The 25245-nt window shown below is 30.1% G+C and overlaps 1 protein-coding gene across 1 annotated transcript; it reads left to right on the top strand.

Annotated features, from left to right (window-relative positions):
- The first annotated feature begins 389 nt into the window (after nucleotides 1–389).
- LOC143052727 (sarcoplasmic calcium-binding proteins I, III, and IV-like) lies at nucleotides 390–12930 on the top strand. Its single transcript, XM_076225826.1, has 6 exons — nucleotides 390–548; nucleotides 7577–7629; nucleotides 9103–9213; nucleotides 10410–10542; nucleotides 11483–11580; nucleotides 12585–12930. Exons 1-6 carry the CDS (start codon nucleotides 482–484, stop codon nucleotides 12693–12695), a joined length of 573 nt encoding a protein of 190 aa, XP_076081941.1. The 5' UTR covers nucleotides 390–481; the 3' UTR covers nucleotides 12696–12930.
- Nucleotides 12931–25245: the final 12315 nt, after the last annotated feature.

The following is a 25245-nucleotide window of genomic DNA, read 5'->3' as shown; positions in this document are numbered from 1 at the left end:
TTTTAATATGCTAATAAACACACTTCATACCGTCGTAATCAGGATGATTGCTATTTTACCATATATAATTTCAAAAACAAATCAAACAACAGAATATTAAAACAGACTGTAGTTGACATAAAGCAACAATAAACTACTCAAACTATTCAATTATCAATTACCTAGAAATGGTTTCACATGCTATATCCCAATATAAGGTTATTACATCAAGTATAAAAAATGCTTAAACAAACAGGATTAGATATCAAACACGGCAAATGCTACTATAGTGTTTCCCATAATAAATGACAGTTTTAGTCAATAATCGCTTATTGTTTCACCATCAAAACCAAAGTATCTTTTATTTACAAAATTGATTTTATATGATTTCAAACATAGAAATATATTTTTAATTTCATGGTCTGAATCAAGCAGGATTTGAACGGAAATCAATAAGCCAGAAACAAACGTTTCAGTGTGATCAGTCTTGTTATATTTCAGAATGGCGGATAGCTCGTTGACAGACTTCCAAAAGGAGAAAATACTTCGGGTGTTTCATTTGTTATACGGTAAGGTGCATTTTTATTTGTTAATTTACATTCCTTTATTGGTATGTATTTGTAATACATTTAGGTGTATTTTTATTTGCTAATTTATATTGTGTTACATGTATATGTTGGATGATATCATTGTGTCAACTGCTCATTTGTTTGATTTTGTCATTGTGTCTAATTATAGGATTTTTGGTCTTTTTAAATCTTAGTAACAGGCTACTATAAAATATAAAATTTTAATAAATAATATGATTTACGATTTTGAAATAGTCTCCACAGCTCAATTATTAATGGTACTTTTTTACATAAAATTTAGAAAGCTCGTTAAGTCGTTTTCAATTTTCTAACGTTCTTTTTTATTTCTTTCTTTTTTTTTTAATTTATCGTAATATGTACGAGTTTAAACAATAAATGTAAACTTTTAAAATTCATACAATATGAAAAGTAAGGAGCCTATAGCATGATATTAGTTAGATCAAATTGTAACAATTTCGAGTAGAAGTCACGGCAGAATATATGTCATTTTGAAAAGAAAAAATCACAATAATACTGAACTCTGAGGAAAATTCAAATAAGAAAGTTCCTGATCAGAAGGCAAAATCAAAAGCTCACTCAAACACATCAAACGAATGGATAACGATTCCTTAATTGGTAAGGGCATCAAATGTCTGAAAAAATGAATATCTTATTTAGAAGACATTGTTAACATCAACAGCTACAATGAAATAGACTTAAATTGTTTATCAAAATCATTTTACTGCGTGGTTCATACAATGTTGTATTTTCCCTTATTCATATAATTTGATAAAAGAGGATGAAAATAACGTCACATTATTGCGCGCACTTTTTTCTGTATAAAAAAAACTGATTAAGCATACAAGAAATACATAAGCTTTCAGTTAACACAAACTTTATTTTTTTTGTTTTAAGTTTTGAAGGATAAAATACAAATGCCATTTTTTTGAAATTTCTGAAAGTCATTGATACACATGTACGACGAGTTTCATATCCCTAACAGTACATGTATGAAAGTAGGGAAAATAATTTCGTCTAATAAAATATAGAAGGAAGACTCCAAATCATACATGTATAGGTACATTAATTATTTTAACTCATAAAAAAATAACAACATTATTTGTAATCAGATACAATACAAACATATGCGACAAATAATCGATTGGTTAGCCTCACATTGCGATGGAACTATCGTGTGTTGATACTAAAACAAACAAGTGTCTTTCCCAACATTCGGTGTTTTTCCAAATACTGTTAATAAGTTTCCGTTTTTATTTGTATACTGCTACAAAGCTTTAAGACTAATTTGCCTAATTTGTCCAGTTCTTGTGCCGGATATAAACAATTACTAGCCGTAATCAGAGGACGATATATTACAGATGACACATCACAAAAGATATATAATTTCATTCCGAACGTCCAACCATGATAAAGTGTTACATTGTTTTTAGCTAGAATTGATTTTGTGAAATTTGTAACTTATCTAGGGTAACCGACGAGTTAATTTTCTTTTTTTATCAAAATAGTTGAAGTGAGTTTTGAAAAGCCTGCTGTGTAATTTGCAAAATGATGTGTCGGGCTTTATTTTGTTTTAAAGGTATTCTGATATATATTTATTTTTACAAATAAGGATAGTGAGGATAAGTTTGTTAAATGTTTTTACGTATTCTATTCGCAATCAAACAAAAGATAAAGAGTGTTTGTGTTGAACCACACCAGTAAGCTACATGTATATATATCCACATAAAGCATTACAGCATTACAGGGAAATATGATGATATATGAACGTGATAAAATAGTTAAATCAAAGATTAGTGTATGCTTTGCTCTCCTTAAAGTATCAGAATAGTTATTAAAGGTACCAGGATTATAACACATTGTATTGGTCAGCATTATTTGATAATACTTTGTGAATGTCAAGGACAAAATTAAGTCTTGACAATGTACGACATCCAAAGAGTCTTGAATTAATTAATTAATTGATTTAACTTCTGATCTTGATGTCCAGCATTTACAACAGACACATCTTTGTTTTTACTTTTTTCTTCTTTCAAAACAAACTTTGCCGTCATTGATTGTCGCGATCCCTAACATACTGGATATAATGAAATATATGAGCGATAATTTATATTAGCGTTTTTTTTTTTTCTTAGAAATAAATCGATTTTGAAAATACTTTGTACATAGTATTCATGAATTTATTTTTCTCAGAATCATTCCTAAAATATTTTTGCTGATATTAAGAAAAACTACATGTCACTTTAAAAATGAAGACATGAAAATATGTTTTCATTCTTTGGCAGTTATTTAGGTATTTTACTTTGCTTGAAATCATCAAATAGTAAAGTATAATGATATGCTTTTTAACTGACACGAGAATATTGATTATTAATATTCCTTTTTTTCAGAAACACAGTCCCTTTTACTGTGTCAATAAATTTTCCTACACATGAAAATGATAACGACCCTAGGATATCTTCAGTTTTAATTTAGTATTTAATAGTTATCAAAGGTACCAGGATTATAATTTAGTACGCCAGACGCGTGTTTCGTCTACATAAGACTCATCAGTGACGCTCATATCAAAATATTTATAAAGCCAAACAAGTACAAAGTTGAAGAGCATTGAGGATTTAGATTTTTATGGATTGTGCCAATTATACGCAACAGGTAGACAAATTGAAAAGTACCTATCATGTCTGCTAGCTTACATAAAACTATTGCATAATAATTTATTGTTTTCTTCTGAAAATTAAACATTCTACATCTTAAGACTAAAGAATTTAGCCTAGATACAGGAAGTTGTAATTCATGAATAATTCAAGTTAACATATTTTGTTTTTGTCTTTTATTCATGTCAGTCTACTTAAAAAAAATTAATATAGCCTTTCATTTTAACAGCCTTCATTAACTATGGTTGCCACACTATGATCGACAATTAAAACTTTCAAATATGCGTATACTTCTAAAATGCCGTGGAAATAGTTAAATGGATTTGTAATCGATAAGCTTGTGATATAGTTAAGGATAAGTTGATTATTAAAATTATTACTCGATAAATTGTTTTACTTAAGAACAAAATAGAATGTTAACATCAATTAGATATTACAAGTGTCAACTGCGTATTAGACGAAAATTGCGTCTCGCGCAAATACAATGTCTCAATCCTTGTATCTATGATGAAATTATTAACCTAGTAAGTATATTTTTATAACATTTTTAAATTTGATAAAAATATTATTTTTTGTCTCAATTTATGCATTTGAGAGAACTATTCAAGCTTTAATTTATTTTTGAAGTTATCTGCTCGTTTATCTTTGGTTTGCAAGATATTAAGGAATATTCAAAATTCACTTGGTATCACTTCATTCCTTATCATAAAAGAGGGAGGTCTGGCATGCCACTAAACCAGGTTCAACCCACCATTTTTTTTCTTTTAAAAATGTCCTGTATCAAGTCAGGAATATGGTCATTGTTATATTATAGTCGGTGTTTGTGTGTGTTACATTTTAACGTTGTGTTTCTTTGGTGTCGTTTGTTTCCTCTTATATCTGAGTGTGAATTCACATTATTATAAAACGTGTCATAGTACTTTTCTATCCCAAATTCATGTATTTAGTTTTGATGTTACATGTATATTTGTTATTCTCATCGGACTTTGTCTAATGCTAAGTTCGTTTCTGTGTGTGTGTTACATTTTAATGTTGTGTCGTCATACTCTTGTATTAATGCGTTTCCCTCGGTTTTGGTTTATGACCCGGATTTGCTTTTTTTTCTATCGATTTATGAGTTTTTAACATTGGTTTACTACTGTTGCCTTTATTTATCTAACATAGGTTGTTTGCATTTTGATAACTTTTGTTAACATCTATCTGAACTTTACAGGTACGTATGACTCTAAATAAATTAAACAAAATAATGTCAAAGTGGTATTTATAATGTATAAATGCAAAATTAGTATACCGCTGCTAATAAAACAAAGACAACATGCAAAGTAATAAGCGATTGAAAAAAGACCAAAAACTCGATAAACATGACACAAAACATTCATACTTCGACATAAGAGCATGAACTTTTTGTCACGGAAAAGAGTCTAGGTCTACGCAACGCGTTGTTCATACAAATTACAACTTCATTTTCAGTTGAGTTCAATGATGGCGTTATCAATCAAAAAAGAGGTCGTAATTGATGCTACAACTACAAGAAAACAGTTGCTCTGTGTGTACGTTCTATTGTTTAGTTAAACATCGAAATTCAACATCCAAATCATTTAATTGAATTTATCAAATGCCGCGTTCACTCTGCAATTGTAAAACATATTTTGTGTACACAACTTGTATTGCTGACAACTTTGAGGAAAGACATAATCAATTGTTTGGTGTATTCAATTCTTTAACCGAAAGGTACTTAATATGTGCCAGTGTTTCCAGAATAAACGCAGTATTTATTGATAATCGATGTTCAAATTCCAATTAAACTTATTTCAAAACATGTTTAAGCCTCAGTATGAACATGGCCATATTAGTTCTCTTCATTTTATCAGCTATGACACTCTATGAAAGACTAATAAATAAAAATGCACCATCACTGGTAAAGAGAAGACGGGTTCAAATCTTTTCTCATTTTTCAACAACTGGCACATTATTAGTCTCACAGGAATAGAAGATTATTTGCTATCATCTATATCGTTGTCATCTGTGCAGTTTAAAATCTCCATTGCTTGACAAGTTGCATAATCATTAGGCCTAATGCGATTAGTCGACAAACAAATGAATGCATTGAATTTGAATTTAATTAATTAAAGAATTGATTACCAATGCCCCATTTGATTGTCGGTATGTTATCCCAAACTGATTCGTTTGAAATTCTAACCTATACATCTTTATCTGACAGTTGTATTAATTAAGGCCTCCCATTCGACTTTTTGACATGACGTAATAATACATGTAATGTTAGAACAATGAAGGTGTTATTACGACTTTATATAGCCACACTGTTATGTGTTTGTAAATGAACACAAGATGACTGACTATTATGGGGTCTATACTTGATTGCAGTTAACGTATTGTAAATCTGACAGCTTAATAATGAAAAAAAAAATAATAAAAGATATAAGAAAGGGATTTAATTTCAGATTGTAATCGCAGATCTGTACTTTGTGTTTTTGTGGTTATCTCAATCTAATTAACTAACTCATTTTCAACTGATTAAATCAGATTGTCTAAAGGTGTACTGCAATACCACTGTCCCGCGTTTGGGGAGGTTTGGACGACCCAAACATGTTTGCATGATCCCGCCATATTCTGTGTGTGCCATTCTATATTTAGGAGCATGCTATTTAGTTGTCGTTTGATGCTGTAAATCGGATTTATTTTCGATTACATTTCATCAATAAACCAAGCGCAGTTAATGTTCTTGTTTAATTTGTTTTGCTATAGCCATATGAGAGCAGGTATAGTATGCTATGTGGTATACTTTTTATCTTTGCCGAAAGCCTACAAATGACCAAGTGTCCTCCATTCGGGCTCTGTTGGATGATTGTCTGTTTGGCAATCATACCGCTTCTACTTATTTTTATGTTTGTAGAATAACAAAATAAATTATGAATTCCATAAATTTAGAATAGGTATATGAAATGACTCAATCTAGACATGCGTTAACTATAGTACAGCATGCTCGAATGTTCTCCTTCTCATGTTGTTCATCTGACTTCATATTTGTATGCGCTTTTTAAATGTAGAAGTATCTTTTCTAATTTTTTTTCTCCTTCAAATGCCTTCACAGGTACTTTTAAAATGCGTTGTTTTGTTCGACAGGACACCGATAAATGTCATGATAATCAACAAATTGTAAATACAGTCACGTTAGCTAGTCTCTTTAAATTAATTATCGTTGTATTTATCTGTTTCAATTTCTTTTTTAAATTAACTCTCTGTTTGAATTAAAACTTAACCTATTTATTTTTTTAAGGGTGTATTAAGGTGAAGTTTTGGAATTTGTGTCAGATATTCGGACTCCTCGGTGTTTTTTTATACGATACAATATAAAATAATTTGACCCCTAACACATATTTGTGTTTTAACACAAGCTCATAAAATTTCATTTGACAAAATGTAAGCAGATTCTTGATTTTCTTTCTTTTGATGCGAGACCAAAATAACATGAATAATACCAATGCAGAAATAAGGTAAAAATCGAGTCAGCCTTTTTCCGCCAAATCTTATCAATCAAATATCTTGAAAAGCATCGACATGACCTATCAAAATTGGTATTCTTATCTGATCCTTAACTAATACTTTTCCAGTTTACAGTATCAATTTTAAATTCTTGACTTATTTAATTTCGTCTAAGATCACCTAACTACATCCTTAGAGCATATCTTTCCAGCGAAATAAAAATAAAGTCTTTTATGCTAGAGATGAATGACACAAGCCATTATATGACGTGGTCAAATCTTACATTGCAAACCCGTATTCAAATATGAAAATTTCTTGCGATATATATTGAAGTTATCCGATCGTTTTACGTAAACAACATTTCATATATCACTAAGCTGTATTTTCTATTTGAGATACAAACTTAAGTTTTTAACCTTGTATGACATTAAAATATTTTTCCGTTTTGTCCTTTTTCTTTAAATCATTGATGATGTGTGCACGTAAACGCATTTAGCCACTAATTTGTGGTCTACAACTTACACATTAAACATAAAAACAAAGTCTTCTATATCAATAATGTTTCTCTACTCGGTATAATTCCAGACGAAATTTTAAGCATGTTTTTCAGGTTTGAAGCATTTAAGAAAATACAAACTATCACAATTGTGAAAGTACATAAAAAGTGTTTTATACATGTCAAAAGAAATGAAAATTCCATCGACTGCTGTTATAACTTATACTATTAAATTTTGAATTCATAAAATCCATAAGCTATAAATCATTAATTCGTTACTGACAATAAACACATGCAGAGTTAACTCAGTCTTAGATTCTTCTTCAATTACTGTTATTTTCCATTTTTCTTCACAGATACCAATCAAGATGGGATGATAAAGAAAGAAGATTTTGGGCTTGCTGTTGAAGTATGTAATATTATTTCCAAGGGAGAACCTCTATAAACATGTCAATGTCGGGTATTTTACAAGTACATTAATATAAAAGTTACAAACTAAAACCGAAGTAAATGTTAGTATGAGGTAGATGTAGGCATCATCATTGAAATGCAAAAGAAAACAGAAGGAAATGCCGAAAATTTTTTTTATATTTTAGTAGAAATTGAAGCAAGAACATGCTCACAACTAATCATGAAACGGTCTGAATGAAATAAAATCGGTAGTGTTACTCATTCTTTATGTTGTGTATTGTGTACTGTTGTTTGTTTGTTGGGCTTTTTGTCATGGCGTTGTTATCATATCGGGGCCTTTAATAGCTGACAATGCGGTATGGGCATTGCTCATTGTTGAAGGCCGAGCGTCGACCTATAGTTGTTGATGTCTGTGTCATTTGTGGACAGTTGTCTCATTTGCAATTTACTACATCTTCTTTTTTTCTATAAGTTAATTATCGATACAGAGATTGCATATTCTTTCGATATCTTACGACCCTATTCTATTTGATTGAAATCAAGGCTTGATTCGAATAAAAACCCTGGGATACTAATATATTTGTGATTAACATCAAGTTTCTAAATGAAAGTTTTGAATTGCAAGATTTTGATAACAAACCCCATAGAAATCTTTACCATGATGTTAAATTACTATGTTACATGTATGCGATGTGTATTTAATGTACGTTATAGGTAAGTTATGATTATTTGCTTAATCATGAGTTTAACCTGTTTTGGCTCAATGATTTAATGAATGCAGAACACATCACATAAAGAGATAAAATTATGTTTTGAAGATCAAAATGAACCCATTTGTGTATTTAAACTTGCTGAATTGATAGCAACATGATTACTTTGGTCTCACTTTTTTTGGTTTAGATCGGAGATCATATTTGATAGATTATCATGTATTATCTGTTTTTACTCTAAGTGATTCATGATTCTTTGTTCCCGCATATTTCCGATCTTTGATGCTAGTTACATTTCCTCAGTCAATAATAAAAATCAGACGCAGATGATTCTGCATATTTACCTATGCATTTATTCAGTGATATTAATCTATTAAAGCAGGTGTAATACACCATTTGCTACATTTGAAAATTACTGTACCAAGTCAGGAACATGACAGTTTTCCTGTCCATTCGTTTTTGATGTGTTTTGTTATTTGATTTTCCCATGTGTTTATGGATTTTCTGATTAGATTTTCCTCCAACTTCAGAATGTTTGGGATTTTACTTTTTGCATTTGGAGTACATATGTTCTTAATATCCGATATTCGATATTCTTAATGTGATTCCTATCAAAATAAATTAAACGCCTAATTAATCAAAAGGTTCCCATTGGTAAATGTTAAGCTTGGTATTTAAACTTTTATTTTCATCTTGATTATTTTCAGTGAAAATGTGTCCTCATGTTCAAATTTAAAGAAATATATTTTGTATTTCTTTAGAAAGTATGTAAAATATTGGATTGGACGAAAGGTGGCAAGGAATATTCTGAGGCCGAGGAAACACTGAATTTGATATGGGAAGGTCTAAAAAAGTATGCTGATGAAAACCAGGTAAAAGAATTATATCAACTTGTCATTCATTTGTACAATATGCCGTATAGGATAGTGCATGTCTAAATAGATAATATCGAAACTTTTGTTTAGAAACAAAACATATTTAATGTTATTGAATATCCACAGTTTGTTTAAATAACATACATCGAATAAAATATCAAATAAATAAAGACATATTGTCATTTTTTGTATTGTTTCAAAACAACATGCATTTCGTAGATAGGAAAAGGAAAGATAGAAAAAATTCCTTAATTCGACTTTTTTTAATTTGCCATTTGTTTATGGACTTTTTCATTAAAATTTTGTTTTGAGTTTTTTTTTGTGATTTTACTATTTAATACTCCAGAGCTAACACTATGAAAAATTAGTAGCTATAACAAGTTGACATTTCACGTCACCAAGTCAATATATTTGTTCTCTGTTAAAATGAAACTTTCCTCATGCAGATTTTTGTTTTTATCATATTCTGTATTAGCTTTCAATCGTTCGTCAGACTTTTAATGCGAGTTGACATACACGACATTCATTTTACAACTGAATAAGCATCAGCATCCTCCGGGAAGATTTAATAAAAATAGTTTTTCCGGTTCGCAGTTAATGTACACGCTTGACATGACAAATCAATTGCGTTGTGGTAAAGCATACAGTGATAGAATTAATAGCATGCTGTTCGTGAAATTGATCTTTCCTGTTACATCAAAATGTCAACTATAAAACAAATCTTTCTTATTTTAGCGATAGCATTCCACCTATGTCGTTGTAGAATGTATATAAATGTTTTTTTAATCAAAAAAAGGATTATCGCAAAATACTGCATTTTTACACAACATAGTAGCTATTTTCAAATTTGTGATTTATTCGAAATCGTGCTAATGTTAATAATATTGATATACATGCTTATTTTCCCTTGCACTCACATTTTAAGATTACATAAACATGTCAATTAAATAATACACTGACTATGTATGTCCCTCATATGTCAAAAGGCTTTCTGACTATTTGAATGTGTTTGAATGCATTCAAAAGTATTCTCAGGACCGTCATAGCATAAAGAATGTTTCATGTTTACAGGGGCCTAAGTGGGGTTTGCCTTATACAAACTACTTTCTTGTTGAACAAATTATACGCATGTATGATAATCAATTACTTTTAGCTTTTTATATTTCCTAAGTGTATGCTATCTGTTTACATAGGATGATAAGGTATCGGAGGATGAATGGCTCAAAATGTGGACAGAAAGTGTAAAGGACATTAAAAGTGGTAAAGAGTTTCCGGAATGGCAGAAAAAATTTGTAGATTTCATGTTTAAAGTCAACGACAAATCGGGTAAGTGAAGCTAAATACAGTAAAACCTGACTAAACAGAATCCTGCATAGACTGAAAACCTGTATAAACCAAATATGTTCGTAAGCACCGTCATATCCAATTGTATGCGTTTTAAACTTGATAAAATCGAACATCGGCCAAAACCGAACAAAATCTAAATCCCGAAGAGATTCGGTTTAAATAAGTTACTAAAATCACCTTTGTGCTTATCATATGTTTAATTTTGTAATATTGCGTACATGAATTTGTTGTATTGTTTAGTCATTCTATTAAAAAAAAGCTACAAGGAAAAAGTAAGATAACAAAAAAGCGATTATTCTAAACAGAAACTCCCTAAGCAAACCAAAAAATCGACAGCTCAAACACACCAAACAAATAGAAAACGACTCGTTATAGCATTTTATTATTTAGAAATTGGTGGATTAAACATGGTTTTAAACATGTTAAAGCTAGACGTTAAGTAATGAGTTGTTAGATTTTATTCATCAATCATGTTGCGTGTTCTTACTATAGTTCACAATAACGTAAAACAATTTCACTAAACTTTTGTGATTTTTTTTTATTTATTGGCAACACATTATTCTGATTGAAACACAAACGTGATCTTACGTTTTGAAGTATTCACTGTAAAACGCTGTCAGGAATTATGAAACTTTAGTGACGTGTTTATATCAATTGAAATAAACCTTCTTTTGTTTTGTTTTATAAATTTCTTATATTACCACGCATAGTTCTGAAACTAAATAAGTTGAACAATTATTGAAAACTGTTTGTTATGCGATGGACGTATCATGCAGTCATGGTGCAGCTCTATATTAACAACTTTATATGATACAATTCAACCATCAAAATTTTAAAATTCAGAAAATTACAAAATTGTAAAAATGTTACATATCAGAGAAAAAAATGCGTTTGTTTTTATTTTATTTCCGTAATTAAGGTGACAATGAAATAGACGAGAATGAATTTAGCACGGTTTATCAAGCATATGGTATAAGCAAAGACAATTGCAGCACTGCCTTCAAGAAAATATCCGGTGTAAGTAGTTTATAAGTTAAGTAGGATACCGCATGTCATGCAGACTTTTATTTTTTTTTTGTGTCTTGATTTTAAAGATAACAACTGACATAAGCTAATGTTATAAAACGTTATATAATAAAATACAAAGGCGGCGGATAATATCAAGAATATTTGCAAAACTCCTAAATAAAATACAAACATAGCCAAGCCATTGAAAAATATAAAAAAAAAGAAAAACAAGTTCGATAAAACTACATCGAAAATGAAAGTTTGAAAAACACCGACCGCAATAAAAAAAATAAGGGTGACTCAGGTTTTCCGACAGGCTAAGATACGTGGATAAATGAAAAGTTCCCTGAAGTCAAGCAGCTAATAATTCAGAACGAAAACAGGTTATGCTATAATACTATATTCAGCTGAATACTCAACTGATAACATTCTTTAAAATGATTGCTGATCAGTTAATACAATAGTTCTCATAAATACCACGGGTTTAGGGGAGAACTTGTTCGTATGAATTTCAAAGATCGAACACAGTAGCTCCTGTACACGAGGCGAACAAACTACAAGGATGCAACTAAAGAGTTTGTCAAGAATAAAGAAAACTAAATACTAACAGAAAGATAACCTTTATTTGGAAGTTCATTCATTACAAAACTGATTCGAAATTTTAACAAGAGTTTTTGTTACGTAGAAGTGACTGAAAATTGGTACGTCGTAGCAAGTTTTTATGCAACTATCTCGTTACTTTTCTTTTCTCCACAAATTAAGCCGATTGAATTAAATAAACACATGTTTACTTATAGTATTCTACCCAATAACCCTATTTATACAGATGCCATAACTTTCCCCAAAATTATGACATAATTATATTTTTGACATTTTTACATAACATTTGTGTATAACATGTAAACGGAATGAAATCCAACTAAACCGAAACTTAATTATTGGTATATCAAGATTAATAGTAAAGCCTACATATAGTTTCTTTGAAAATACTGACATGTTTATTTTTATTCCAGGGTAAAAATATTACTAAACCAGAATTTGAGGCATTGTGGAAGGAATATTTTGTTTCCAACGATCGAGCATCCAAAGGAAATTATCTTTTCGGTGTGCCTGATTTCATTTGAAGGTGTACCTGATTTGATGATGAATGTATTTGTGATATTTAGCCGAATCTATTTGATGTTTCAGTGAAGATGTTAATTGTTTAGTCATTTCCGGTAGTGTCGTGATGCTGTGTTTTTTTTCGGAACCTTCAATGGTAGGATGATCTAGTTTACAGAGACATTTAGTCATTGACTCTTGGTCTCTAGCGAAGGGTGTTGCTTATTTGCAGTTATACCACATCTTCTTTTTCTCTGAAAGATGATTATTAGTATTTAGTATAAACATTTAAAAAAAACGATAATATTACATATTTATTGTGTTCTTAACCTTTCACACGACTAAGGAACTTATGTTAAGCTCACATTAATGTGTATCCCTATTTAACATATCTGATATAAGGATCAAAATGATAAGCATTGGAATGATTCAGATTAGATTTATTTATTGATTTGTGTTTGCTGAACTTACAAGAGATGATAGCGAGGCATATTTAGAACCAATTAAAGTAAGACCACAATCATGACTATGTCTATACTTAAATATATTCTCAAAGTTTTATCTTTTCAAACCCGTTTACAAGTGGTATCTATATTTATTAACGATATCATCAGATAATAATTTGATTACACATATAATGAGAATCAAGCAAATACAGAGAATTGTTAAAACAAATTGTTATTGAAACATTTATAAAAGAAGGGCGTGCAACAATGGAATACACTTTCTATAATTTTTAATAAAACTGCTAAGACAAAAGATTGTGTGACGCTTATTCAATCTAGTGTATGTGTAAAATTTCTTAAATCACTGTAAAAGAACATGCTTTTTAGAGGAAAATCTTTTGCTCACATCATATGTATTATACCGAGCTACGGATTTGTATTTTATATTTGGCCAATAATTCCGTATTCTTCTCTCTAATCTTCCATGATATTTAATTACAAAAATATGATCTTTTACTCGCTTCGGTTGACATAATATTATTGTTCGATAGCCATGCTGTTTAGATGTTATTAAAATGGTCTTTGTAATTTTAGTGTATGGTGTATTTCTTATAATTTTATACTGAATAAATATACTATCCTTGAACATATAGATGTTTATTTCCTAAAATGAAAGACAGAAAGTTTTCATTCATTCTCATAGTTGAAGGACTTTTAGTTGCTTAAATCTACGTCATTTTGATTTGCGTAAATAATTTATTAGTTGGAAATTATAAAACATGTCTTATTTTATATTAATGTTAGATGCATCATTTACCAGGAGTTGTCCACCTTTCAGTTATTTTACATACATGCTACGTATAATCAGTTAAAACAACACAATTAACATTAACTGATGAACCATGACAAACGAGAATGGTCAATGTTACCTTGACACGATCACTTAACACAACTTTGTCTATTAGACATCGTTGACTAATTCCCCGTTTCAGAATCTAATGCATCCTGGGTAATATTTTCAAAAGTGTACACCACAACGTCCTGATTGGTTAAAAATGTCATAAACAATGGAAATTTAACCAATGACGTGGCGTTATTTTCATTTGGGGGTACGAACAATGAAATTACCCATGATTCTTTAGATTCTGAAACGGCTAATTCATTATAGATGCTGGGAACTAATAATGTAAATAGTTCGTTGTCAGAAATACCCTGTAAAACTAACGTTTGTACCTTTAAATCAAATTGAGTTTATAAACATCTGTACAATTCAACATCTGCCTAAATAATGTGGGTACTGCATCACGAATAATTAACGTTGACCAATGAACATTTCATAAAGTAATATAGGGAAATTGTCATAAAGCCGAACGCCCCTGTATACCATACATTACTATCATACAACGCATTTACTTGGAGAATAGAAATTAACCTACTCAGGAAATCCCTAACATTGACCAATGCACAATGCATATAGTGGCATTGAAAAATTCATCCAGTCAGACGCCGGTCTAGTAGACTTTTCAATAAGTGCCAACACAGCAATTACTTGGTCAGTAAAAACTTACATCATCATGAGAAATTATCGTTGACTGTTATAAATTAGGTTAATGTCAGATTAACCATGTCAAGTAGACGTTTATATGCAAAAGAAAGGCAACAGTAGTATACCACTGTTCGAAACTCATAAATGGATTGAAAAAAACCCAAATCCGGGCTACAAGCTAAAACTGAGAAAAACGCATCAAATATAGGAGGAGAACAACGAAACAACAGAAACACAACATTAAAATGTAACACACACAGAAACGAACTATAATATAACAATGGCCATTTTCCTGACTTGACATTTTAAAAAACCAAATACACACAGCTTATATATAAAATTTAGAAGCGGTAGTGTTAGCGCAAAATCCTTAATTTAGTTATGATTAGATATTTTCAGACATCTTTGTACATAAGCCGGCATGTAGATTTTGTTTTGAATGCCAAATGCATTATTTTCTTAATTAATTAAAAACAAAAACCGTAGAACAAGTCAAATATAAAAATGAATAAAGGCAACTGGATCAGACCAACCTTCTGTATAGTGTATTTGTAGTTGTTGTCTGGTAAAACTGTTACAACCATGTTCAAATTTAAGCTTGTTTGTAATATCCAATTACTACCAGCAACAAGTTTTTATTTTGATTTGCTGATCTACATTATATTGACAAAATGAAAACATACAAGGGAAGGATTCGTCAAATGGTAAGAAAGAAAAAAATTCTAGATCACAGATTACACTCATTTAAGGAATATCAGTTTATGGTCAGCTGCCGTTATTAATTTACTTATTCTTGAAGGATATATTGAAAAAGTATAAAATGCAAAAGAACATTGTATTCTGGAAAATGTAAGTCTTTATACAACGAATATACATTTGTATCTAAAGGATAAGTATATACAATATATTTGTATCAAGTATTGCTATCAATATTGACACATCTTGACCGGTAAGATATTAATTCATATCAACAAAAAAGTATAACAGCCCACCCATAAATGAAAATAGTTCACGTTTTATCATTTTTGTTAGTAAATAACCGAAATGCTGAATTGTGGACAATGTGAAATAACTCTACATATTGAAGCATACCTACGTTATAAGAAACAGAAAAATAGGAACATTGTAAATACATACATCTTTCGATGCTGATTTAACTTTGTTCTATATATTAGTTTGGTGATTCAAATTCGAGGAAATATTTTAAGGTGGTACTAAGGTAAACATTTGTAGTTTGAAGTTTTAAACTAGGTTTTATCTCTTCGTTGTCAAATCAGTCTTATTGCCCTGATGATAAATAACTGTTTTTTTTTCATTACGTATTTGATACCGAAAAGCTGTGAATTGTATGGAATATTTATGATATCAATATCAGGCACTATTTGGACTTTTAACACGTAAAGATAACAACTGTAAGGTTGTACTTTAAATGTTTACTTAAAAAATAAAAAAGAAGATGTGGTATGATTGCCAATAAGACAACTGTCCACAGGGGACCAAAATGACACAGACATTAACAACTACCGTAGGGTTTTCAAAAATGAGCAAAGCCCATACCGCATAGTCAGCTATTAAAGGTCCTGAAATGACATTGTAAATCAATTCAAACGAGAAATTAACGGCATTATTTATATAAAAAAAAATGAATATATCAATGTTTAGGCGTTACCTAAGTATATTGTTAACAACAGAAACTTGTGCTTATGAATATAGACGACATGTTCATGGCAGGGTTTTGAATCTATTATCTAGAAAAAGAGGTTAATACAACAATCTAAAAAAACGAACATATTTGTTTTCACAATGAAATGATGTGTTTGGGACCATACGTAATTATCAATACTCCTCATTTTAACACCACATCAACGTTAATAAATTGAGAAATATACATGTGTACAGTTTAAACAAACATGTCAGTCTATTTTAATCTATTTAATTTGGTTTATTGATAAAAGATGTGTTTTTGTTATAATGAAATGATTAACATGATTGCATTTGTATACGTTTTACAAATCAAGGCTAATACAACTTGTATTGTCAAATTACATGATCGATTTTTTTGCCCAGATGTTTTGTGGTTTGTTTCAATTCATAAAATATATTGATATTTAAAAACTGTGAACTGTATTAAATTCTATCATTATGACATCAGTAGCAGTTACTATGTAAACTATTAACATTTGAAAGTAACATCTATCAATTAAAAATGACAGGTGCCTATATTGTATTAGATAATTTACTTTAGAGCACCTGAGATCACCCCAAGTTTTTTGGTGGGGTTCGAGTTGTTTATTCTTTAGTTTTCTATGTTATGTCGTGTGTGCTGTTGTTTGTTTGTCCTTTTAATTTTTAGCCATTGCGTTGTCAGTGTGTTTCAGATTTATGAGTTTGACTGTCTCTTTGGTATCTTTCGTCCTTTTCTTAAATGTAGTTCAAGGTTTTGACATCACATACGTTGATTGAGAGTTCAATATAAAAATATCCTACTGTGTAGATTACCAGGACAGCTATCTTTTTTTCTTATTCTAATGCTAATACTTTAATGTGGACAAGGCGAAACAACTCTTGGGATCTAATGTGTTATGAACATTAGTGTTCTAAATGTCTGATGTTTTAAAATTGCACTGTGATAAAATATTCGTTATGCTTTTGTACTGTTAAAAATGCACAGTGTTAAATTTATGCTAAACAGTATGCTAGAGCATGCAGTCTAAAATAATAATAAAACAAAGGAACATTTGATATGCTTGTCAAACAACTATCCACCAGATTTTATATATTCCTATTGCTATTCCGCCCCTAATACCCTAATGATTTGATACGTATCATAGATTTGCCAAAATGATATATATATTAAGAACAGCAATATTCATTTAAAAGAAAATCACACTAGTCTATTTAAACTGATAACAACACACTGTATTGAAAATGCGACATCAGCGGGTCTCTCTTATTATAGAATTGTAAGCAAAAACAATTGGATCACCGATATTGCTTTTAAGATGGAAGGCATGTACAAGAATTCGTTCGGTCTTTAAAGCGCATGCGCTAGTAATTGTCCATATACAGCGATTACTTTTTCTATAGATTTGAATAGGCAAATAGTTTTTATACCCGTATTACTTTATGTTTACATTTAAATTTCTTCTTCGCGTGGTTAAATATAGTTTCTTTAAGGTTTGAACTGTTTAATGATGTAAATTTTATGAAAATATGATACTTTAAACATCCGTCACTTTTTATTTAAAATTTGCTACCATCAATAGCAAAGTAGCCCTTTTAATGTATACTGAGAAGGCATTGTTTTGCGAACCCCTGACATATATTTGCTTCAATAACAAATAGTATTCGTTATTTTCTTATTTTCGCGTGGATATTTTAATTATCTCTAAAGACAGGGAAATAAAATGGTATTTTTGTCTACAAATTGACTTTTGTAATTCACCCGTCTTTTTATGGTTGAAAATTGAAAATTGTCATGGAAAAGAGAATTTTACACGCTTGGATACGAAGTCATCGGAAAAAGACTTACACTTTTATGATTTAGTACGACTATATCTTTTAAGATTCTGATATACAATATAATTTTGAAGATATACATGTTTACTCTACATGTGACATTGAAGTAGAAATAATTGCAATACACAAGGTATACGTCAGTTTTGTATATTTTCCTCTTTTCGATCATGATAGAGGATAAAGTATACAAAGGAATCATTATGTTGAAAAGTGAACTTCCAACAATTAACAATCTCAATATATTTTTCATTACAATAACAAAAAATAATTTGCTGGAAGCTTCCGAGAAAAGCCTGGTGTAACGGATGCATGTAGAAATTAAAATCCTCCTTAGGATTTTAATTGAATAGAAGAATAAGGTGCATCGTTTTTGCAAATATCCTGACCATCCATACACATCAATTGGATAAGGTTCTTTGGTTGCAGCAGTGATATTTTTTAACTGAAAAAATGGCTATGATTTTTTAAACTATTAAAATTTCAATGATTATTATTTCATATTTTTCCATAACCGTAAGTTAACTAACTACAGTGATGTCTCTTGTAGTATATGTCTCTGCAAACAATAATGATTTGTCTTCCCTGAAAAAAAACCCACAAATTAAACATCCCAATACTCAGTAGTATCATAAAGTTTGAAATATGTTTTAACAGAAATATTTACTAATTAACTTTTTAACAACTACATGTACATGTACTACATAAACCTACACACCCCGGGATACCAATATTGATTTGTGTGATTCAAGTATCTTTGATCGTTCTCTACAGGGAGTGATGCGTGTATAAATATTATTAATTTTTCACACTTTTCTTATCATTTCAAGTTGAACACTTTCAGAGTTTTATCTTTGACGAGTTTTTGATTTGGCTAAGTTAGCTTCATGTATTTTGGTATATACCCCGTGTTTACTAAATACTTTAGTTGAGATCCGTTACATATATTCCTGTAGAAATAAACATTATTATGAAATAGTCATTAAAACGAATATGAAAATAAATTAAAAAAAATACTCAAAACTGTAATATATTTGGAAAGTTTAATTCTTAAAAATCACACAATAGATTGTTACTTGAATACACAACGACTATAATCAGAAAATCTCGCAGCATGGAGGTTTACATCTATTGACCAAATGTATGTTATGTTAGGTTGATGTTTTTTTTCAACTGAGACCAATTGCATGCAATCTCATCAGAAATAATTATGGTTCACTTTTCACCGACATGCATGTGGCTTTTTTTAACCAAGCTAGTTGTTTTTAAATAAATAAGGTCGTTAGTTTTCTCGCTTGAATTTTTTTACATTGTCATTTCGGGGCCTTTTATAGCTGACTATAATTTCCGCAATTGTTTATAGTCTTTCGAATCAATTTGTACGTGTCTGCTTAATGTAAAATGAATTTAGAAAAAAAAACGAATGAAAACTTTTAGGATTAATGTATTCATATAACATTTACAATATCACTTAATTATTGTGATGCGTTCAAAGCGTTTTTCTGTATTTACCCTTATCAATATGCAAAGTTATAACACACTATAAAATTAATTGGTTAAAGGTGTCTTCTTAAAACTAAGGAATATATAAAGTATCAGTATGATGACCATAAAATCAGTAGGACATCATCGTTTACGAAGCAGTAACATAAAGGTGTTAATTCTGTTTATTTATGTTTACCTTACTATCTTTACATATAACACATGTAAAAGATCATAAACTGGAAATAGATATTCAACATAATTTGATTACTTAATACTTTTGATTTATTTTTACCTCGTGTATCGAAGAAGTGAAATTGATTTTGTTTTAAATCATTTTATATTTTAAACTTGCAAATTTAATAGATTTTATAGATGCATTTTGCCATCTTGCTGATCAAAGATGAAAAAAGAAACAAACTTTTCACCAAATTCGTTAATAGTTAAATTGAGTTATATGAGTTTATATTTTTTCTCTGTACCGATGTAATGCATTGTCTGTATGAGATTCAAAATATATTTACTAAGTCCTTCAACCAAACATGGCAAAATACAATGTTTGAAGTGAGCAGATTTATTTCTTTTTTTGTCTTTTTTTTTGTCTGATGAAATCAAATACTTTTTATTTTCTTAACAGAATTTGCATGTTTAAAAAAGTGTTCAAAGTTAAGAAAGAGTTATGTTACACAATAATTACGCATCTAGTATAAAAAAAACTAATTGAAATTATTATATATAAACCGTAATAATCCTAATTTGATTCTAAACTCGGTTTTCTATTAAGATGACAAATTGTTATACTATTGGAATTAAGCGTGGACATCGATCATCAAACATTCAATACCCGTTGTGATCCGACATTTAATTATTTATGTACACAACATGGCGTGCAAAAATCAACAGTCTCCTCGGAAATACTAATAAACTCGTTTCCCTTTATAAGAAAATTGAGTTACCTCCCCTTTTTTAGTACGAGTTGTCTTTCTTGACAGAGCTAATAGTTCAGTATAACAACAATGATGAAACAATTACGCTATTCCAAAATATTGAAGAAAACAAAAACACTTTCAGATGCCATAAATTGCAAAATTCAAAAATAAAATGTTAATACTCTATAAAAAAAAGAGGGACCATAGATACTAGAGGGACAGTCAAACTATAACAATCGTTTTATTATCTCAATTTCCCTATTTTCAAGCCGCCATTGACGCCATTTTTGTTTGATATATAATCAATTTGTTATGCAAAGAAAAACATTAAAAAAGTAACAACTAAAACTATAACTCATCGACATGCCCTTTTCCAGACACTTCTACATCTAGTTAAAGACCAAACAGCCTATTGTTTATGCGCATCAGCTAACGCAACTTGATAGTGACATAAAAGATCTATGACGTTGTTTCTAGCAATGAAAAAACGTCAAATTATAACGTCCTAATTCGCGTTTTTCACGGATTTCAACATGGTGTATGCTACGTATGTACGCTACGTCTCCCAAAAAAAGAGGAACTATTATGCGTCGCGCTACTTTAATATCCTGTGGAGATTTAACACAAATGGACACATAAGATACTACACTATATTTAACCTTCGTTCTAATAAAAATGATAAAATATAAATTTTGATCTCGACTTTTTGCATTTGCGCCGTTCTGCATTTCCTTTTTTTTTTATTCTTTCACATGCGTAGATTTTGTCTTATATTTGCGTCGATCTGCATTTCATTTTTTTTTCTTCTTCACTTGCGTAGATTTTGTCTTTCGTTTGCGCCGATTGTTTACAGGTAAGGTGAAAGTTGTTTTTTTTTGGCCCGATTTATGGGCATTATGTTTTCTGGTCTGTCGTCCGTTCGTTCGTCCGTCCGTCTGTCCCGCTTCAGGTTAAAGTTTTTGATTACAGTTTTTGGTCAAGGTAGTTTTTGACGAAGTTGAAGTCCTATCAACTTAAAACTTAGTAAACATGTTCCTTATGCAATAATCCTTCTAATTTTAGTGTCAATTTTTCAAAAATTAAAAAAAATTGAGTATTCACAAGGTTAGACCGATATTCAAATATTCCTAAAAGTTTTGATATACTGGCAACATGTGCATGTCACTGATGTCTGGATGATTCTCGTAAAATAATGTCCGATCTTGCAATGAAGTTAAAATTTATTTATACTACTTATTTGACAAAATCTTATAATAAAAATAAAATGATAACAAAGGGTCATTTTTGCCATTTTGTTTGTCATTTGTTTCATTTCAAATTGTCTTAAGCCAAGTTTATGAGAAATGATAAACAAATTGTCTAATCTCACTGAAGCTTACAGCTATTTTCCTTATATATGTAGATCTACACTTTGGTTTGCCTGCTTGCTTTGTTTGTATATTTTGTATAATTATATTTTGATAACGTCCAATTCAATTAAATAGCATGTATACAGGTTTACATACCTATATATAAAGATGTCAATCTTAATAACAGAGCTTGAGTAAACATTAATTAAGGAATCCAAATCCAATTACACCCTACATGCAGTAGGAAATTAGCTGTAAGGCAAAAAGTATTAATAAAACTAATACTCAGCGAATGTGAGTGTGAATTAAAATCAAAATTTTCGGTGTTTAAAACTAAATTGTTGTAAGTTTAACTTATGACAAAAACAATTGCTCCAAGAATAATATCTTAAATAAAATCGCTCCCTTTCATTTAGCTACAACTGTGACCAGAAAGATTGAAAACAAATTTCGATTTTCAATGCAGGCAACAACCTTTTCTTTGTTTTAATTTCCAAAATGAGCAATTTAGATTTATTATATTTTATCCTGTTGGAGAAATCTTACTTTGTAGTTTTCAACGGAAAATTATTTCTAAATCAATTTTTGAATCAAAAACTTTTTGTATTTTATATTTACTGTCTCGTTTATTGAAAACACATGAGGAAGTAATAAAAGGATTGTATTTTAAGATAGATGTATAACGTTTTAGAATCAAAACTTTCATTCATATATTATACCTATAATTTTAATTTCCTTATATCTTAAATATTCTAAAATAATGAATTCACAAACTCGATTCAATAATTTCTAAACGTTCGTCCTAGGTCGGCAAAAATAATAGTATAAAGAACTCCGTCCATGCTTTTGTATGTCCGTCTTTCAACAGTACCGAATGAGTTCGTTACGGCAATCTTCTGAAATTGACGCGAAAAAGAAACAAGCACATCTAGTCTGGTATAGTCAAATACTCTATAAGTTAACCAGTGCCATCTTTCATTTCTTTTTTTATTTTCAATAATTTTGCTTATGTGGGACAGAGGACAAAAACAGACTTTCCTAACAAAAGCGGCGTGAAAGGTTATTTTAAACAATTTTCCATTCCGACGGATGGTGTTTCTGAAGGTTAATATTGTGCGGTAAGATCTGATACTGACAATCTCTTGTATTACCGGATAATAAAGTAGGTGAATATAGTTGTCATTCTTGGAAATTTAAATGTGGGTTTCAAACGTCCGATTTTTTTCAAATAGTGCGCTAGCAAGGAAAGTTTGTACTATGACGTCAGATGCAATGTTCTGAAGAACGACAACTCTTTTTTCAAAATGAACGAGAAAAAAACATGAAAATTACTCATAACTTTTTTGAAAGGTCGGTGACATACGCTTTTTATTGCTTTATTTTGAAGAGTACACGTGGCACTTTCCTTCTTGAAATTATTATGAAGAAATCACTGGTAGATATTTTTTAATACTGGAAACGTTTTTCATTTTTACGTTTTATTTTTGGCGGGAATGAAATAAATCATATTTTTAAAGATCAAAACAAAACGAGTCTAAAACTCTTGAACCTGTATTTGATAGATACAAATCTACTGTTTAACATGAAACAAGAATTATGCTTGTATGTTTGATATAAAGTATTTTTTGGAGAGTTTATATAACAAGCACATATTATGTTAATATTCGGGAAAACACGAAACTGAGGTTGCTATAGCGGCAAAACTTAGCCGGTGACCCCCGATTTTTTTCATCATATTTTGTTCCTCAAATCATGAAATACCTTCACACAAAATTTTAAGGAAAAATCACTGGTAGAAATGAATAGGCTGTTTGGTCTTTAATGAACGTTTTTACATTTATAAAAAAATCACTGAAAGTTTTACCCCACTTGGAACTATTAGTTTATAAGCTTCTTTACGATTTTTTTAACTCATTTCATAGTTTGTTGAATACATGATGTATAATGTGTATTGTTACCTTTCTGTCCAAGGTTTAGTCCATTTCTGAGTGTGTGTGTGTGTGTGTGTGTGTGTGTGTGTGTGTGTGTGTGTGTTTGTTTCATTTAAATGTTGTGTCGTTGTTCTCCTCTTATATTTAATGCGTTTCCCTCAGTTTTAGTTTGTTACCCGATTTTGTTTTTTGTCCATGGATTTATGAGTTTTGAACAGCGGTATACTACTGTTGCCTTTATTTAGACGACCGTTAACATGTTAAACTGGGTTTTATTATATAGGTATCTGTCATAGGTAAGGAACCTGGTATTCAGTGGTTGCCGATTTAAGCTATATATTTGTTTTTTGTATTTCTTTAATTGGTTCTCAAATAAATCAGTCTGTACTTTTCTGGTTCGAACTATTTTGCATTTTTTATTTCGAGGCATCTACAAACTGACAGTTGGGTATAAGTTATGTCATTGTTGAAGTTTGTACGGTCACCTATAGTTATTAATTTCATGTTATTTTTGCCTCCCAGGTTTACTCCCTGGAGCATTTTAGTTTTGATGAATGTCCATGTTGTTTTGTGTAAGAACTGCCTTTTTTGCAATATTTAAATGGTTTAAGCATATGTAAGGTAATATAAGCTGTTAGTATACACATGTTGCTGTACTTATAATGTGATAAACAGTGATTAATATTTTTAATTAAAATTAAAACGGAGTTTTCATATGATATGGATAAATTGATTCTACTTTTTTTTGCCAGGACAGACCAAACCCTTTCGTAAGAAAGGGGTTTGTTGTTATGATTGTACATATTTGTTTAAACTTCTGAATGAAAAAACATTGTCACTTTATTCCAAGGACATCAAAACTGCAGGTGTTGCAATAAAGTTCAATAATGTGTTAAATGTTAAGTATTACTTTTAAGGTTGTTAAAACTTCGTTAACACACGAAGTCATTATTATGCTGACTTTAATTTAAAATTGAAATACTTAATAAATGTGGCATTGACTTTCATTTGACGTCTTTTGGTAAGACTAATTGAAAATTTCGTATAATTTTACACCTGTCAATTAAAACACGGGTATGGACATGTGCCTAGAAGATGCATTACTACATTTATAAGTTGGGCACAGTAATCTTTCATGAAAAAACTATTCATCACAGTCCAAATAACGTAGATGGTAGTAAAAATGCGTCATCGCATGACCATCGACAATGAGCAAAACCAATACCATACATGTATACCAGTCAGTCATGATAAATGGCCCAAACATGAAAAGAAACAAAACAAATCAACAGCATGATTTATATACCATACTGAAGCACCTGAAATCATCCCCAGTCTTAGTGGGTTCGTGTTGTCTAGTCTTTATTGTTCTAT

This window comes from Mytilus galloprovincialis, chromosome 11, assembly GCF_965363235.1.
Source record: "Mytilus galloprovincialis chromosome 11, xbMytGall1.hap1.1, whole genome shotgun sequence".
Lineage (NCBI taxonomy): Eukaryota > Metazoa > Mollusca > Bivalvia > Mytilida > Mytilidae > Mytilus > Mytilus galloprovincialis.
This window is presented reverse-complemented; position numbering and strand designations above follow the sequence as displayed.

Coding starts and splice junctions, on each gene's coding strand:
- LOC143052727 (XM_076225826.1), top strand. CDS start 482: ATGGCGGATAGCTCGTTGACAGACTTCCAAAAGGAGAAAATACTTCGG. Junction 7,630..9,102: donor ATTTTGGGCTTGCTGTTGAA/GTATGTAATATT, acceptor GTATTTCTTTAG/AAAGTATGTAAAATATTGGA. Junction 11,581..12,584: donor CCTTCAAGAAAATATCCGGT/GTAAGTAGTTTA, acceptor TTTTTATTCCAG/GGTAAAAATATTACTAAACC.